The sequence below is a fragment of the Neomonachus schauinslandi genome, chromosome 1, assembly GCF_002201575.2.
Source record: "Neomonachus schauinslandi chromosome 1, ASM220157v2, whole genome shotgun sequence".
Lineage (NCBI taxonomy): Eukaryota > Metazoa > Chordata > Mammalia > Carnivora > Phocidae > Neomonachus > Neomonachus schauinslandi.
The window spans coordinates 202,904,784-202,923,134 of record NC_058403.1 but is presented as its reverse complement, the minus strand read 5'-3'; the positions used below and the strand labels follow the sequence as shown (position 1 = coordinate 202,923,134).

Here is an 18,351-nt window from a genome sequence, read left to right as displayed (position 1 = left end):
CTGTTGCAGAATAGGGGGCCCCCCGCTCTTGCTCTCTGTACGACCAGATTGCACCCCCCGCCCCACCACCCCACACATCAATCCCACGCATGTGCTGTTCTTCAGCTGACAATGGCAGAGGGAGAGAGGCGGACTGGGGTCCTCTGAATCTGAGAAACGAGGGAACGAGGGACTGTGGAAAAGCAGAGGCCACTCTGGGCACATCTTCCTAGGCTCCCTCACCTTGCTAAGGTGGAACCAAGGACTTGGGGGAGGTGTGGCAGCACGTACAAGAGGCACTCAAGATGGCTAGGGAGGGGCCGGAGCCAGGCGCAGGGCGGCGGCTCCTGTCTGTTCATACCTATGCTCAGATGCAGGATGGCGGGGGGGAGGTCAAGGCTCTCCGAGCCTGCACCCCACCCTGAGGCCCCACAGGCCCCCAGGAGCCTGGCTGGCTGAGCTCTGATTCCTCTGCTCCAGGACCCTAAGCCACTGAACAACAGGTGACAACTGTGTCACTGAACTCCCACTCAGTCTTCCCTCCTGGGTGCAGGAGGGTGGGCGGGTGCTAAGATAGGCAAATGCTTCTATTTTCAAACTCAGCCGACTTCGCGGAGCAGAAATGTACCCCAAAGAACAGTCTGTCTCCAGGCATTTCACAAGGAAGAGGCTGAGAGGAAAAGGGCGTTTCTCCCTCTGCTGGGAGCGGGGCCGGCGGCGAGCTCGCGCTGCCAGGGTGTCACCCCCAGGCCTGACACAGACCCGCCCCCCCCCCCCAGCTGGCGGGGGCGGCAGGCAGGAAAGGAGGGCTCCACCAGGCTGGGCGCCCGGGGCTCCGCTGGAGCACCCCGACCCTGGCTGGTCAGCAAGTACCGGGATTTTCCAGGCTTCTTGAGATGGCGGTGAACCGCTCTTGTCCCGTTCTACAACTTCGCATGTACCCACCGAATTATCTCTTTGAAATCATCGTGGGAACGGAATTAAAGTAGTTAAGTTCAAGGCTGAGGTGCTAACCGCACGGCTCAACTGGAGAAGCCATTTTAAAAGTGGATCTTGAGCAACAAACAAGGGGTCGGGACCCACACGGGCAACGACGGCCACCCCGGTCTCACCCTCAGCCTGGCCCTTCAGAGCACAGGGAGAGCCGGCGTGAACACGGGCTGGAGCCGTGGGGGAATGTGGGGCTCCCTCTGCGCCCGAGTCCCGCGGGGCGGCTCCCCCAGGACGGGCAGGCTGACCCGCCGGCGAGCGCACTGGTCTGCGGGTGGGCGGCAGCCAGCAAACCGCCCGAAGCAAGAACCTGCAGTCACCCTGCGCGTGTCCACACACGGGTGTGGGAGGGGACTCACGTTCTAGGGGAGACAGGACTTCTTGTTTTCTGAAAATCATTTGACTCAAACAGGACACAGATTAAGTGCTATCTCGTTTTCCTGTGTTCGTTGGAAAAATTGAGGGGAAGGGGCAGAGGGGCAAAAAAGACACCCCAGGCATGTGCACGGCTTTATTCTGGAGGTGAAAAGGTCATTAGCAGTAATAAGAGGGTAATAAATTGCGGAGAAGTTAAAGGTGACTGGCTGGTTAGCACGCTGGTGTCACCCGGGCACTGCAGGGCCCGGACCAGGGCTGCACTTGCAGGAAGTGGCAAGGGTGGGGCCGGGCGCAGGATCCCGCTATCTGTCGCCGGGGTGCGGAGGCCCAATCACTGACACCCACACAGCCATTTCCTGCCCTTAAAAAAAAATCTGTTTCTCCCTTTGCAAATCAACAACTTTTACCTAGAAACTCTTTAGCGGTGAGTTCTGACTGATCTCGGTCTCTGATCCGTTGCAGAAAATACACCATTGTTTACCTGGGGGAGGTGTGTGAGCGCCAGCTTTAACTGACAGGTTTCGGAGGCTGCGAGTGGGGTCTGTTTTGCATCTGCCTGGAAGAAACCAATTCTCTCTACCCCAAACAGGCACCTGCTGGTGACCGAATACCTTGACAGACCTTTCTAGAAAAGAGCTCTGAGCACAGAGGACGCAGTGCGGACACTGGAGCTCCGGGTGTGCCCCCAGATGGGGGTTCTCGATAGTCCCTGAGGGTACACTTTCCGGCTCGGGTCAAGAGAGAACTCCATCTTTAGCACTAAAAACAGATGGCCAGCCGTGGGCTGACGCCAGAACTCATTCAACAGGGAACCTCGGTGAGGCTCCCGGGGGAAGGGTCCCCCGCTGTGACTGCACACACTGACGCTTACACACGGGAGTTTATCGCATGTCAAGTAAACCTCAGTCACGTTTTCAAAAACAAACAAAAACAACTCCCACAGAATGTGAAAACTGCAGGCTGTCGTGTACCAGAGGTGGTACCTAAAAAACCACGCATGACTCAGACCCAAACGTGCATTTGGTCCCGGACAAGCGACCACAGCTGAGCTTCGCCAGCGAGGACCCTGGAGCCCTCTTTGAAGTTCAACTACCCATCTCTGACTTTTTCAACTGCAAAGATTTCTGCCAAACTGCAACCTCGTGGGGAAAAGAGTCCCTTGGTGACTCCCTGCATGCATATGGCTGCCTCAGACCCAGCCTCTGTCTGCCCTTGGGAAAGGGGCTTGTGGAAGGAGGACCCATGTCCTGGTCCCGGTACCCTAGGGACGGGATGGGGACACATGTCACACACATCACATCACAAGTAATCACTGTGCGAGGCACCTTGCCCACATGCCCACCTGCTAGGCCAGAGTTGGTCCCGTGTTCAGTCAGGGAAACCGAGCTTGGTGAGGTTGAGACACTTGCCTAGAGCCCCTCAAGGAGATGGTGACAGAGCCAGAACATAAACCCAGGCCCTGGCTCCAATGTCCAGAAACGTGGACTAAGCCTGATCAAGCAACCTTCCTGGATTCTAGTGGCCTCACATATCGGAGCCACCTCCAGGCGCAGAGACCTGGCACGGTTCTAGAGACCACGGAAAAAAGAAACCCGTTACCACCAGGCAGTCTGGACCACCTACGTGGGATCTCTACGGGATCACGACTCCATCACCAGAGTTGTGGGGGGCCCCCGGCAGCAGGGTACCCACTTTGCCTTGTCCCCACTCGGCCACGCGGTGGCCGCAGTTCCCTCTGCATGCCGGGCAGGCCCTTGAGTGTGATCACGTGGCATTCCCAGGTGGTGACGGCCACGGGGCCTCTCCACACGGGAAAAGGCCAGGTTAAGTGAGAAGAGCAGAGAAGCACAGTCTATTCCCTCACTTTCAAACTGCTGGACTTTGTTTTCTTAAAAAACAAAAGCAACAAAACAACTTGGACATCCATGCCTGGCTGCTTCCTATCTTAAGCAGCCAAGAGAACAAGAGTTGTGCCTTGTGTTTTCATAAAGACTGCCTTGAGCAGGACTTCCTCCAGCACTCATCTGCTGACCTGTCCTGATAATAACCAGCTAACTCCCGGGCTGCTCTGGGGCCCAAGGAGTCTCGCTCTGTGCAGCGTGGACGCGGAGGGGGAGGGCAGTGTGCACAGCTGGGCCTTGATTCCCTCCAGCAGAGCAGCAGCGTGGGGCAGACAGGGTCCTTTGCATCCCCCAAAGAACCGAATGCTTCCCCCCAGATGCAACTCATTAAAAGGTCAACTGCTGGGTCAGACATCACGCATGGGGTACATCTGCATGGCCAGCGTTTCCACGTTGTTAGAGGTTAGTACGAAATCACAGCAGAGCCACCACCAGAAGCTGCTTAAACGATAATAGCCACATGGTCTGTACCTACCACCCAGCAGTGTGTACAGCGCAGAGTTTTTCTGATCAGCCATTGCTTCTAGGTAAGAGAATCAGATGAGAGACATTTAGACCTCAACGCAGGTGTGTCGTGGCCGCTTACAGATGACACGCTGCACATGCACCCACCAGAACCCGTGAGAACTCTGAACTTCATGGTTTGATTCTCATTACAGCTGTAGATGGGGGGTGGAGAGGTCCAGGGCTGGCCCTGCTGCCTTTGCTGTGTGACAGTGGGTGGCCCACCCGGCCTTTCTCACTTCCCTTTCCTCTTCTGAGAAGAGAGCATCACGGTGCCTGTCCTATCTTGTGGCTCTTACTAGGACCTGGCTAGGTAATCCTACGGGTCCATGGATATGACGAGGAGAGTTGAGGCACCTGGCACCTCAGCGGCCATGGCAGAGTAAGGGTGCAGTGGCCCAAAGCCAAGAGCAAGAGCAGCCTGAGACTGCCCAGGGTACAGGCCCAAGCCTCTCCAAACGGGGATGGCTTCTCTGCTTTGTAAGTCTGTGATACGCTGAAAGCAGCAGCCAAGATGGGGCAGGGAGGCTTGCGGAGGGCAATACAAGGGAGAGGGGACAGCGAAGAGCAAATTCAGAAGTAGACCCGGCAACGGTTCAAGGAAGGGGAGGAGGCTAAAATAAGAGTTTCCAAGAAACCCTGAGCATGACGTTCTGCACCTACTAGCTGGAGCTGTGTGCCTCCTTGAAGTCTGACAATTACTGCCTCGCTCCGCCTGTGTGCATGCGTGTGCGTGTACCTTCACACGGGAACGTGTGGACACGTGCACTGTGCCTAGGTGCATGCAAGCGTTATGAGAACGTGTACCTGCGAGGGAGCATGGAAAGGCGTGCACATGTGCGTACACACATCTGCGCGTGTGAGCAGTGCATGAACACATGTGCTCACACACGTATGCACATGAGCATGAGCCCATGCCACATACGTACATGTGTATGCAGGCGCGCGCATGCATGCCTTGGCCCCCATCTTTCAGGCGGAGTGTGGAGGCCTGATGCCCTTCCATTAGGAGACTGCCAGGGGTGTCCCCTTAGAGCCGCCAAAGTGGGCACTGAGGGCAGGGCTCCCATCCTCCTGAAAGAAAGCCCTGGCTGGCCCAGGCGACAGGACAGGGCAGGCAGCCTCTCCACTAAGAGGAGGACTTCGACAGGTGGACCTCGTGTAGGATCACCGCAGGGCCTAAAACCCATGACCACCTGTAACTAGAGAGTTCCATGGGCCACCAAGTGGAGCCCCAGGCCAACTGAAGGGCAGAAGCTAGCTCAGGCAGGACCAAGGTTTCAAGAGAGCATGTGGGTCTCCTGTGGCCACCCCTAGTCTTGAGACAGCATAGGTGAGACTGTCTGGAGCCGGGGCACCAAGAAAACAGTGAGCAGGTGTGGATAAAGGGGCTGGGAAATTGCGGTGAATCCCGCTGCCACTTGAAGCAATAGCTTTCTCCTTTTGAGTCTGGCAACCCGGCCTGTTGGCCTATGGCCATCATAGAAGAGAGAGCCCCCACACAAGCTCAAAGTCCTCAGCATCCTCAGGGGGACACCTGGGCCCTCTCCTGAGAGTAGGGCCCCAGGGACAAGATCAAGAGAGATTGGTAGCACCAGCCAGAGCCAGGAGAGGTGAGGTCTGCAGGAAGCCCCCCTTGCTTGGAGCTGTCTGGAGAGATACCTGGCAGGAGCCAAGCAGAGGGAGCCCAGAGCCATCTGCCTCCTCTTGTACCAAACACGGCCAAAGAAGACCCCCACTCCCAACCCCACTCTGAGTCCTTAACCAGTAGGGAGGTGCCAGATTGAGGGGGTGGCCTCAGCCAACTTGGGAAAGAGCTCGGGTTGGGGGGAGGCCAGAAGGGCCACAGGGTCCGGACTACACACCCCGCCAAGGGCCACGCGGCAGCTCTCACCACCACAAGGGCTGAGCCCTGGGCCTTCTAGAGACCACCCTGGAGGCCCACACTAAGCCTGGAGCCAAGGGACCCCGAGGATGGAGTGAGGGTGGGTGGGATGGGAGACGTGCCCCAGGCACACACCATGTGAGGACCCAAGTCACTAAGCAGTAGGGAGACCCTCTTGCTCCAAGTGCGGGTCCCCCAGCATCTGCTCCACTCTGGGCTGGTGAACAGAGAAGCCCTCGGTCCCCCTCCCCGCGCCATCCTTTGACGGTGGGCGGGCGGCTGCGAGAGAAGAAAGCGTACTGACCGCTGGGCGGTTTAGGCCGTGGAGGAGCAGGTTTCTTCGGAGGCAGAGCGGGAGTGTCCTGTTTACTTTTAAAGGGGTCATCTGAGAATCCTGCCCCTCCAAAGGAGGAGGTGAAAGGACCAGAAGTTGGGGGCTGTAAAAGAGGACACGAAAGAGAGGCAAAAATAATCATTAAAATGGAGGCAACGGATGTCCATTCAGCCAATGCTCAAGTACCGAGAGCCTCAGTGAGGCCCCCAACCCTCTGGGTTCCACGGCACGGCCCCCACGGGGACCCGGGTCTCTCACGAGATGCCTGCTTTCCTCCACCCTCAACAGCCAGGGTCCTCTGGCCTGTGAGGGGCAAGCCAGCAAACACAGAGCAGGCGAGAGCCGCCCTGCGCCTCGACAGGCTTATGTCACGCGAGGGGTGTCCCCTGCCACACACGCCGTTCCACCCAGGCAGGGATATCAAGTCTTTCCTGACCCCAGGGTCCCCTGGGCCTCCTTGCGTCAGAGATGGGCCCCACCCTCACCCTCACGCTGTCTGCAGACCCCTCTGTGTGCCACCTCTGGGCTGAGCACCGGCCTGCGTGGCTGCTGCCTCTGGGCAGTGACAGGCAGCTCTGGGCACTGGGTGAGAACAGCCGCAGACCACCTCCTCGCCCCGACGTGGCCCATGGGTGCTGCTGCCTACACAGTGACTCAGGCTGGAGCCCACCCCCACTCCTGTTGGCACAGCCTTGGTTGCCTCCGTCAGGCTCCTCCAGCCCGGACCTTCCACCCCTGCTCCCATCTGACCCCATCTCAAGTGCAAATGGGACCATGTGATCCCAGCAAGAGAGAGATGCACAGGCGGGTGTGTGGGTAGAGGACAGATTGGTACATAGCACTCAACGGCCCCAGTGCCCACCACTAACCTCCGGAGCACTCTTCAAGGCACACGGGGCCTTCATTACAGCCCCCCACTATCCAATTCTTCCACCTCATCTCTACACTGCCCCACCCCCTTGATAATTCCCCAGTCCCCGGAACCCCTTGCACCCCAGTCTCCAGGGCACAGGGTCTCCAGCTGGGGACCTCAGTCCACCCCATCGACCCCAAGCCCCTCTTTTCCTCAGAGACTAACCAAACCAGATCTCACTGCCGCCCCTAGAGCTCTGACACCCCTTCCTACCAACTGTGCCCGCTTGACATCGGTGGGACTCCGTAGGACACACGTCACCATGGGTAAGCACGTGCCCCGCACCTGGCCGTGTCTGCAGCGAGTGGGTGCAGGTGATGGGGCAGCACATCTGCTGGCTGGGCCCGTGGTGGGCTGTGACTTGTCTCCGTGGGCGTCCCCTACCCTGAATGCCAGCACAGTGCTGGGCACGACAAACCCCCACTGGCAGACAGATGAGCCACAGATGGGCCAGCTCAGGTCCCCCCTCCTCTGGGATCTGGTCACAGGGACATGGATGTGGCAACCCCTGCCTCGGGTATAGCCATGGACACTAGTCTCAGGTGGGGAAGAGGTGGCCAGCCCACAGTGAGAGGGAGGGGGCCTGAGAGGCTGCTGGGCATCCCACTGGGCACCCTGGTTCCCCTCTACCAGCTCCCAGGACCTCTAGGGTAGGATGCTGGCTCTGCACTGACGACCTCACCTCACTTCCCAACAACCCCTTCCATTTTACACACAGGGAAAATGAGGCACGGAGAGGAGATGCAGCCTGCAGTCATACGGCACCTCAGTGGTGGAGTCAGGGTAGGAACCCACATTGTCTGCCTCCGGGGCCAGGGCTCCTGGGCCCTGCCCTCCACGGCTCGCAGCCCACCCCTCAAAGTAGGTCTGGGGCCTTGTTCCAGGCAGAGCAGGCCAAGGGGTCAGCGGGCCAGAGAAAGCCCCGAGAACGACGGGGGTCAAATGAGCAAGACTCATTTCCTTGCCAAGCCCATGCTGGCCCCCCAGGAAGCTCTGAGCAAGAGGGGCAGCTAGGGCTGGCGGGACTGCGGGAGGGCAAGGAGGTGCCTCCCTCCACAGCTGCTGCTCCCCTCTTTGCGGCTCTGTGGACACTTGTCCTTTTAGGTACAAGATTCAGGGAGTCTCTGAAATTCCTGCAACTCCAGTTTCTGGAACCTCTGCCTGGCCAGGCTACAGAGCACAGGGATCAGGGTTAGGGTCTGGAGTCCCAGCCCCGCCGCTACGAACCGCTCCACGCCTCCGCTTCCGAATCTGTGACAGGACCGTGAGCACCGCACACGGTAGCCCTAGGGCTGCCGCAACAATGCGATCAAGTCTATGTGTAAACTGCTCTAACAGGCACCCCCACAACATGGCACAAAAATGGCATGATTATTATCATGCCAAGGATGTGGACATGACCGGAACTCCTTTAGATGCCTGTGAAAATCTGCAGACGCCCGTCAGCTCCCAATCTGTCATTCCTGCTGCTGGCTGTTAGCCACAGACTACCCCAGAGGGAGACCGCATGGGAGCAGAGGCGAAGTGTCGAGCCACAGCTTAGCTTTAAAATGGTGGCTGAGGGTCTGCGGTTTGGGGAAGAAGAACGGGGGCAGAGGAGTGGGCAAAGGAGCTGGGAGGGCACATGGGTTCTGCTTCCGCCTCTGCCATTCACAGACCAGAACACGGGCTCACGTGATTCCCGCACAACCTGAGACAAGCAGGCAGGAATCAAAACCAATTTCTTAGTCGAGAGGAGGCGTGACCAGCAAAAAGGCCACCCCCCTGCCCCAAGAACCCCAGTCTTTGTCTCGGGGGTCGGGAACACACCAGCTCGGGGGAAGGGGTGCAGAGTGGCGCCTGGAGCCCTCTGGACACACCCCACTGAGCGTCCACCTATCCCACGCGCTGCAGCCCGGACCACGAGCCGTAAGGACGGTCGGGCGGCCAGGCTGACTCTCCGCCCCCCTCTTGTGTTCAAAGCCACTGAGCCGGTGGGCTCGCTCCAGTGTGACGGGGCTCCAACCATAAAGGCCACTCCCCCCGCGACCGTGAGCTGTAGCCCTTCTAACACTGCCAAGCCCGCGTCATTTCCGAATCCCACTTTTCATGACTCTAGGTTTCCCAAGAGGCCTCCTCTGGGACCCAACTCGTTCCACCTCAGGCTGCAGCTTCAGGGAAAGTGGCTATTTTTAGAAGGGTTTCAGTAAAGCCGGCAGGGGCTCTCTGGGCTGGCACAGGGCGAAGTGTGCTCAGAAAGAAAAAAAAAAAAGGGAAAGAAAGAGAAAAAAGAGAAAAGCCATTATAAACAGCAACTCTAAGAGGAACATGTTTGGGGTTCACAGTTTAAAGAGCTGGTTTAAAGGAAATGACTCTCAACTTTGAAGAAACAGCCCTAAATGGGAATGCATAGCTTTAAACACCACTGGAGAAACGACTGGAAAGGCCCTGACAACCAGCCAAGGACTGCAGGGATAGCTTTTTTTTCATGGAGCAAGGGTGAAATAATTATGTTTGAGTCTTGTTTTTATTCTCAAATGCTCAGAATTTGTTCTTAAAGCAAGGTGATGGGTTGACAGAGTCTAAAAAAAAACCTCTGCAGGTATGGGGGGACCTCCACTTCGAGTGCAAGCCTGAAGAATCTCCTGAAGGAATCTGCTAGAACCAGCTCGCTGCCTGTCAGCTTCACTCAGCACTGCCAGGCAGAGGAGGACACCTCAATTTAGGGTGGAGTTAAGAAAGGGCACCAGTGTGCATCACCTTGCCACCCCACTCAGATGGGGAAAAGCTGGCGATGTAAAACACACACACACAAAAAAAACATAAAACCAAGAAGCCAAAAAAAAAAAAAAAGCCTTCTTGCCACTTTACTTTCATTTCCTTCAGCATTTTATTTATACACATGATGTTTTTCTTGAAAAACAGAAAGGGAACCAAAGGGAAAAACAGAGACCTACAAGGTTAGGGCTCGGTGTTCCGCTGGACAAGTGGCACGACATCAGGCGCTGACAGGAGCATGGAAACCAAACAAGGGAGCGCCGGAGACAAATTTTCCACAGCCCCGTCCAGCTCTATCCCGCCCGGGGGCTCGAACAGGAAGGGGCCATGGGCTCTGAAGTCACAAGCGCACGTGTGCGTGCAGCCTGATCGAGGGGCACGCGGACAAGGAGAGGGAAGCCGGATCAGAGGGAAAACGCGATGTTCGGTTAGGACGGGCAGGAAGACAGGCAGGGCCAGGCTCTGAACTGCCCTGCCCGGCTCCGGGGAGTCTCTGCAGCCCCAGGACACGCAGAGACGGCCTGGAAGGGAGAGGGGTGGCCATTCCGCTGTCTGGAGCCCCTCCAGACTGGCCGCCCTGCACAGCCCTCCACCAGCCCAGGCAGCCTCTACCAGTGCACCTCTCAACCTGGTCTCAGCCCCGGCCCCTGGTAGCTCTCCCCCACTCTCCCCTGCTTAGCGCTGGGGCCAGCCTCCCAAAGGGAGAGGGGCGAGGGGAGTGGGCCCGCTCTCCTGGCTCGAGAGCACAATGCAGACCCCTTCCTTTGGGGACTGCTGCCACCATGTGGCACAAGTTCCCTGATTTCAGGAGTTGATTTCCTGCCTGCTAAGCAGGGACGGAAGCGGAGGACGCACAGCTCCATGCTCGAGGAGCAGGGGCACGTGTAACAGCCACCAAGCGACAGGCAAACGTTCGAGCAGACCTCCTGCCCTGGTGCCTTCTGGCCAAGCCCAGACAGCATCCCGGCCAGCAGTGTCACGGCGTTTCCAAATGGGGGAGGGAGGCTCGTTCCTTCTAGGCACCGGAACCAGGGAGGCGGCTACACCAGCACCTCTGGGCTCCCTCCCGCGACAGCCGACCGGCAAACATTCTCTCTCTGGCCAGAAGCTGGATTTGCTACCTTGACAATGTACGCTCACGGGCTTCTTTGAAAACCTAAACAGAATCTCAAAAGCTGTGAGCGCCACAATCACACACGGGTTCACCACAAGTGCTCAGTGCCCAGACAAGTGTGTGCCCATCAGGCTGAGTGAGCATGGCGCCAGCAGGCAGGACGCCCCAAGGAGCTGGCACGGCAGGGGTGCCCAGCAGGGGCTGGCAGGGGCAGGAAGCAAGCGACTCCTTGTTGCGGAGGCCCAGCTCCCACATGCTCCGGAGATTCCCTCCCCAGCTCCCTCCCCACCATCTGGCTTCTGAGCCTCCCCAACGAGGAGGTGAGATCAGGGACGGGGACTGTTTCCTGCTTGTGGCCACCCCGCCCCATGCCGATGGTACCTGGGCTGGAGCAGGTGGATACTGCAGATCGGTGGAGTGAGTAAAGAAAGCATGACTCTGGCCACAGGCTGTGCCCCACGAGGCCCTCACCTGCCTGAGGGGCGGCCAAGAAGCAGCGGAGCACAAGGAGGTCCTGGGGACGGGGCCCAGAGGCCAACATGGGGCACACCTAACATTGCTTTCCTTTAATACTTATAGAAGAAATACGTAATCATGCTCAAAAGCAGGGGACGCTAAAGATTATAACAAAGACCAGCAACCCTCAGATCACTGCCTCTCCCACTCACCCTGGCTGACCTCTTTGACTTCTTAGCAGTTTCTTCTGGGAATTACCTCCATAATCATGGGCATCTACTGTTATTTCTTGACCTGTCCATTTTGGACATGATCCACTGACTTCCAGCTACGTTAAAGACTTAGCTTTCTAGCCACACCTTCCCCAGCCCCTCCTCACAACAGGGCCCCAACACCACCTGGGGCTATATTCACCTAACTCTGGCCACACTGATACTGCCCACCCTGACAACTTCAGGGATGTCATCTGTCTGGAACAGCTCCCTTTCCACCCGTATCTCTGTTCACGGAACCTAGCCCTCGCTTTCCAAACCCTTCTCGGGTTGTGTCGGGCAGCTCCCACTTACATAACCGGCCCATTTTCTCTGGATGCCTCCCGGCTGCCAGCCTGGGGCCGACAGTTCCAGCATCAGCTGCCTGCACACGAGGCCTGCCCCCCCGTGACCCTCCTGAGCCCTCTGTGCCTAACACCTTCTCTGAGCCCGTGCAGCCACAGCTCCACCGCCTGAGATCTGGCAGCTAACAGACACCAGGAGGACCGGGGGAGCAACACTTATGCCTCGTGGAGGGATGCAGAGCCCTGGAGTTCCACTCCGATGAAGGGAAATGGAGCTGATCACAAGCACAGGCATCTTCTAGACCTTGCCTGCCGGCTCACGATCTCACGTGAGGACGTGTTTCAGTGTCTGACGGGTGCCGGGAAATACATACGTGGTGCTAACAATTACGCCTGGCTGCTCACGACACAACCACGACAAGAGGCACAAAGACACTGGCGGAGGCGCGTGTGCTCCGTGGGAGGGGGTTTACCTTGGACATCTGGCTGAAGTCGGCAAAGCCCTCAGCACTACTGAAGGACCCGCTTCCGAAGGGGTCTAAGGTTCCAAAGGGACCTGCAAGTAGCACCAACAGAGGCAGAGTTAGGGCATTCAAGGGACACACCTCCGGGGGCAGAGGGAGGTGCTGCCTCTCGGTGGTCACCGGCCCCCGGCGCACGATATCCGAGGAGGCAGCATTTGCTTGCCAGGGCTGTGCGTCTAGATGCGGTCCCTCAACGCGGCCTCCCTGCCCCCAACCCGCCCTGGCTGGTGGTTGGGGCAGCTTGGCCAGAAGCCTCTCGCCATGACGGCCGCCTCAAGCAGGGCCACAGGGACGGTGCCCCATATCGGTACTTCTAGCCAGCGCTGTTCACAGTCAGCAAACGAGTGACAAGTGCAGAAGCACAGCCAACTGCCCTCTTGGGTCAAGGAGGGAGGTGCAGGTCCGCAGCGACCCACCATCCACACCTTGTATGTGGGGAGGTTGTCTGCGGGTGCAGTTTTCTCCTTTGGTGGGGCAACTTGCCTGCATAACCCATACACCCACCTATGAACCCAAACTCTATCACCAACAAGCACGAGCTGCTAGGCAAGGCCGCAGAAGCAAGTGGGGCCTGTTCCCAAAAGCAAGGGGGAATCCAAACTCTCCCCCCTCCCTTAATGCACAAGCCAAGACCCTCAGTCAAACTTGGATTCTTTTAGGAAAAAGATCTGAAGGTACAAATCAAAGATTTGTACGGAGAAATGAGTAAAGAGTAACCAGGAACACTGGTGTTATTACTGACTGAATTCCTACTGCCGATCTTCCTTTGCAGAAAGATGAGCAGCTAGGGGGAGCTGGCTTTGGCCCAAGTACCTCAGGTGAGGATCTGGGTGCCACTGATTAATGACATAAACTCTGAGGACACACAGCTTTGGAAACGGAAGCAGGAACTGGGTGGGCTCCTTCCACTGGCTAGGGGGAGAGTCAGAAGGAAAATAAGTCATCAGTCTCACCTGATCCTTTTGAGGAGACACTGGAGGATGAAAAAGGATCACTGGATTCAAAGGGGTCGAGCTGAGTGAAAGGAGAGAGGGAAGAGTAAAAAGCAGTTCATTCGTTCACCCAGCCATTCATCCAAGCACAGACTTTACTGCCATCTGCGTACACTGAATCCGGTGCCGGCCATTAGGAGGAGAAAGTGATTCAAACTAAACTCTGGCGGAGTAAAATCCCAACAGACCAACCCCTCCTGCAGAGCATACCTATAAACTCTGGACAAAATGCAAAAAAATAAGTAAACATAAGCAACCACCTGAAGGCTCAGGAAGTGAGCCAGAGCAGGAAGACTAGACGAGAATTCCAAGTTGGCAGGAGCCAACAGCACAAAGTTGAGTCTTCTGTCTAGACAGCTATAACCTGAGGGTTTCGGGAGGCTAGACCTCAACAGAAAACTCACTGTCTTTCTGGCCTGAAGACTAGAGGATGGTAGTCTGGGACAACCACAGTCATGAGAAAGGGACAGGACCCCAGAAAGGAGAGGCAGAGAATGGGAGTCCAAAATTTCATGATAAGCTCTGCCCAAGACAAGGGCTGACCCCAGCACCATGTGCAGGAGGAGACTGAATGCAGCCTACAGCTAAGGTCACAAGTACGCAACTTCAGGTGAGAGAAAGTGAGTTTGCAGTGGAGCCTCACCGAGTCAACTGCCTGCTGAAACAAAACCATCTGGGCTCTTTGGAGGCATATACCAGTATCCAGTCACCGCAACAGAGCACTCACAATACACAGCATACGTTTTGAAATCATTCAACGTAACAAGAATCAGAAAAACCGTGGCCAGTTCTCAAGGGAAAAGACAATCAATAGAACCAGTCCCAAGAGGACCCAGATGTTTTGGAATTCTTTGATGAGGATGACTTTAAAGCAGGAGTAACTGTGTTCAATGAAGTAAAGGAAAATAGACTAAAGAGGAATGGATAGGAGATCTTAGCAGAAAAATAGAAACTATACAAAGAAACAAATGGAAATTCGAAAACTGAAAAAAGTACAACATCTAGAATAAAAACTTCACTAGGTCAGCTAAACAACAGATGATCGAGAAAAAAGTAACTAAAGCTAAAGATAGATCAGTAGAAAGTACCCAATCTACAGAAAAAAGAGAACAAAAAGAATGAAGAGAAAACAGAGTCTCAGGGACTTGTGGAGCCATTACTAAAACCTCTAATATAAAAGTAATTGTAATCCCACAAAGAAAGGAGAGAATAGGGTAGAAAAAGAAAATGTCTAAGGAAGTAATGGCCAAAAACTTGCCAAGTTTGGTAAAAGACCTGATTTACAGATTTAAGAACCTCGGCAAACCCCAAACAACTTAAATACAAAGAAAACCACACACACATATGCTTCACAGTCAAACTGCTGAAAAGCAGAGCTAAAGAGCTAAGGCAGCCAGAGAAAAACAGCATGGTACCTATGGTGGGGGACAACCGCCTGAGAGACTCAGGACTTCTCCTCAAGGACAGGGAGGCCAGAAGGCAGTGGAATAACATCCTAAAAGTGCTGGAAGGAAAAAAAATAATACGAGATTGGGCACAAATACCCTTCAAGAGTGACAACAAAGGGACGCCTGGGTGGCTCAGTTGGTTAAGCATCTGCCTTCAGCTCAGGTCATGATCCCAGGGTCCTGGGATTGAGCCCCGCATCAGGCTCCCTGCTTAGCAGGGAAACTGCTTCTCCCTCTGCTGCTGCTCCGCCTGCTTGTGCTCCCTCTCTCTCTCTCTCTCTCTCCCTCTGACAAATAAACAAATAAAATCTCTATTAAAAAAAAAAGGGAATGACAACAAAGTAGACCTGTATTATAAGAAATGCCAAAGAAAGTTCTTCAGGCTTAAGGAAAAGGATCATGAGGGTAAATAAGATCTTGAGAAAGGAATGAGGACATGAGAAATGGCAAATATATGGGTAAAAACAAAGAGACCGCCTTTTTCCCTTTTAACATTTCTTTTAGGGGCGCCTGGGTAGCTCACTCGGTTAAGTGTCTGCCTTCAGCTCAGGTCATGATCCCAGGGTCCTGGGACTGAGCCCCGCATCGGGCTCCCTGCTCCACGGGAAGCCTGCTTCTCCCTCTCCCAACTCCCCCTGCTTGTCTTCCCTCTCTCGCTGTGTCTCTGTCAAATAAATAAATAAATCTTAAAAAAAAAAATCTCTTTTAGACACATACAATGGATTAAAGCAAGATGGTCTTAAGGAGTTTATGGCATATTTAGATATATTATATTCATATGACAGCTAGAACATAAGAGAAGACACTGCTGGCTAGGGAGGAGATGGACAAATGGACCCACATGGTTGCAAGTTCTCTACATTTTACATGAAGTGATATAATATTAATTCCAAGTAGCCTATGAAAAGTTAAGGGTGTATACGGTAATCCCTAAAGCAACCTCCAAAAATAATAGAAATAGATATAGTTAAAAGAAGCCAACAAATACTAGAAAATGGAATTCTAGAAAACATTCAAATAATCTAAAAGGTGGCAGAGAGGGAACAGAGGAACAAAACACAGGGGATAAAAAGCAAGGAAATAATAAAATGGTAGATTTAAATCTAACCGTATCAACAACTGCATTAAATGTTAATGGACTAGACACTCTATTTTGAAGGCCAAGATTTCCAGGCCGGAGAGAAAAGCAGTCCCAACTATATGCTCGCTATAAAAAACCCTTTGTGTATAAAGACCCAGGCAGACTGAAAGTAAATGGATGAAAAAAAGATATAGCGGGCAAAGAATAAGCATAAGAAGGATGGAGGAAGGCTATTTCAATATATGATAAAACAGATCTCAAGACAGAGATATCGCCAGAGGAAAAAAGGAAGCTTTTATAATGATAAAAAGGTCACTGCATCAGGCTGATACAAGAAGCACAAATGTGTAGGCACCGGAGAGAGCTTCAAAACACATGAAGCAAAACTTGACGGAATTAACAGGGACACAGACAATTCCACAATCACAGACTTTAACATTCCTCTCTCAGCGATGGGTACAGTGGTAGAGCTACAAAACAAGCAAACAAAAACAGTAAGGACACAAACGATCGGAACTATCAGCCACACTGACATAATTGGCATTGATAGAACATGACACCCAGCAACTGCAGACCAACATTCTCATCAACTGTACATGGTATGGACACCAACACGAACCATAATATGGGTATCAATAAATTTAAAAGGACTGCAAACATACAAAATATGTTCTCTAATAACAGATTTAATTAAAAATCAGTATGATAAGATATGTAAAGGAAGGAAAGAATATCTGGAAACAAAACAATACTTTAAATAATCCATGCTTCAACAGAGAAATCACAAGGGAAACTAGAAAATATCTCAAACTAAAGGACAATGAAGATACAACACGTGAAAATGTGTGGAATGCAGCTAAGTAGTGCTTAGGGTGAAATGTGTAGTTTTAAAATATTTATATTAAAAAAGATGGTCTAAAGTCAATGACCTAAGGTTGAATCTTAAGATGTTAGAAATGGAAGAGCAAGTACTAACCCAAAATAAATAGGAGAAAGAAAATAATAAAAAGCAGAAATCAGTGAAATAGAAGCAAACAGGAGAGGAAATTTATAGAACCAAAACCTGGTTCATGGACAAGCTCAACAAAATTGATCAACAGAGAGTAAGAACACAGATCACACACATAGACCAGTAGCAGAAACGAAAGGGGTATCCCGCAACAGGTCTATCAACAGAAATGTTACAAATTAATCCTTGCCTTCAAGGAGCTCTGGGTCTAGTGCGACAGACCAATAGGTCCGTGGAGAAGAGGAAAACCAGGGAATCTGAGGGGCGGAGGGAGAGATGCAGCCTGGAACATGAAGGAAGGCTATACACCGCCCTCACTAGACACGAGGATTCTCTGTTCAATCACAGAGTCGCTTTTTTGTGCAGTGCACTGGGCCTAACACCGTGCAACACACATGGTTTGCTAGAAGCTAGGGATGGAGAGGGGCATGTGAATGCCTCACACACTTTCAGTGCTGCCAGGAAGATGGCAGGGCGGCCGTGTGGAGCATGTGATGCTTTCTTTCATTTCAGTTTTGTTGGGAGACGGGGCAGCAGTGGGGGCAGGAGGTAGAACAGAGAAGCCACCCGGTGGGCCTGAGCTGAAGTGACAGGGGCAGGGAAAGGAACAGAGAAAAGAGAGCTATTCGGGACCCAAGCCATCCTGACATGGGCTCAGTGGCCCACTGAATGTGACAACCTGAGTCACAGGACGAGCCTCACAGGGACAAGCACCGGGCACACACACAGCACCTACACCTCCCCGGGGTCACTCACCTTTGAGGGTAAGGAAGGGTTTTTCGTGAATGGGTCTGAGGTAAATGGGTCATTCTTTGTCTGTTTCTTAAAGAAGTCGTCGGGCGCAGAGCCACGGAATGGGTCACTTTCTTTGAAAGGATCCCCTCCGAATGGATCTAGAGGGTGTTTTGGAAAGTGAATAAAAACATGCCCCTATGAATAAACAACATTATGCTTCATGGAAGAACCCAAATGTAAAAACACATAGCTCACTGACGCCGTTTTATATGAAATTCTACAAAAGGGAAAAACCATAATGACAGAAAGCAGGTCAGTGGTTGCCAGGCGCCTGGGGGTTGGGAGTAGGAGGCACAAGGGAACCTTCTGGGACAATGGAGGTGTTCTTGATTTCACACAACTGCACACATTTACCCAAACTTATCTAATTACACACTTAAAATTGGTGAATTTTGTTGTGTGTAAATTATACCTCCCAACAAAGCTGATTTTAAAAATAAAAACATGGATAAATCCAGAGACAGAAAGCAGACTGGTGGTTGCCAGGGGCTGGGGGAGGGGGAAAGGGGTGTGACTGCTCATGGGGATGAGGCTTCCGTTTAGGGCATGGCAATGTTCTAGAACTACACAGAGGTGGTGTCTGTACATTATGAATGTACCAAATGCCACTGAATTGTCACTTTAAAATGGTGAATTTTGTGTTGTATGAATTTCACCTCAGTAAAAAAATACAGAAGTAGATAAACAGGCAGCATGATCGCATCACCATACCCACGGTGTGCTCAGTCCCCTGGA

General features: G+C 53.5%; 1 protein-coding gene across 5 annotated transcripts in view; it reads right to left on the bottom strand.

Annotated features, from left to right (window-relative positions):
• EPS15L1 (epidermal growth factor receptor pathway substrate 15 like 1) overlaps positions 1–18,351 on the bottom strand; it is a 95,615-nt gene that overhangs the window by 13,975 nt on the left and 63,289 nt on the right. For 2 of the 5 annotated variants that reach the window (XM_021683285.1, XM_021683283.1), the window contains exons 19-22: positions 17,578–17,714; positions 13,245–13,305; positions 12,241–12,323; positions 5,942–6,074 (exon numbers count right to left, since the gene is read on the bottom strand). In XM_021683285.1, the coding sequence (XP_021538960.1) occupies positions 5,942–6,074; positions 12,241–12,323; positions 13,245–13,305; positions 17,578–17,714 (414 nt within the window). Of the gene's footprint in view, positions 1–3,723; positions 3,772–5,941; positions 6,075–12,240; positions 12,324–13,244; positions 13,306–17,577; positions 17,715–18,351 lie in introns of all 5 variants that reach the window. The other 3 variants (XM_021683282.1, XM_021683284.1, XM_021683279.1) reach the window with 2 other exon arrangements.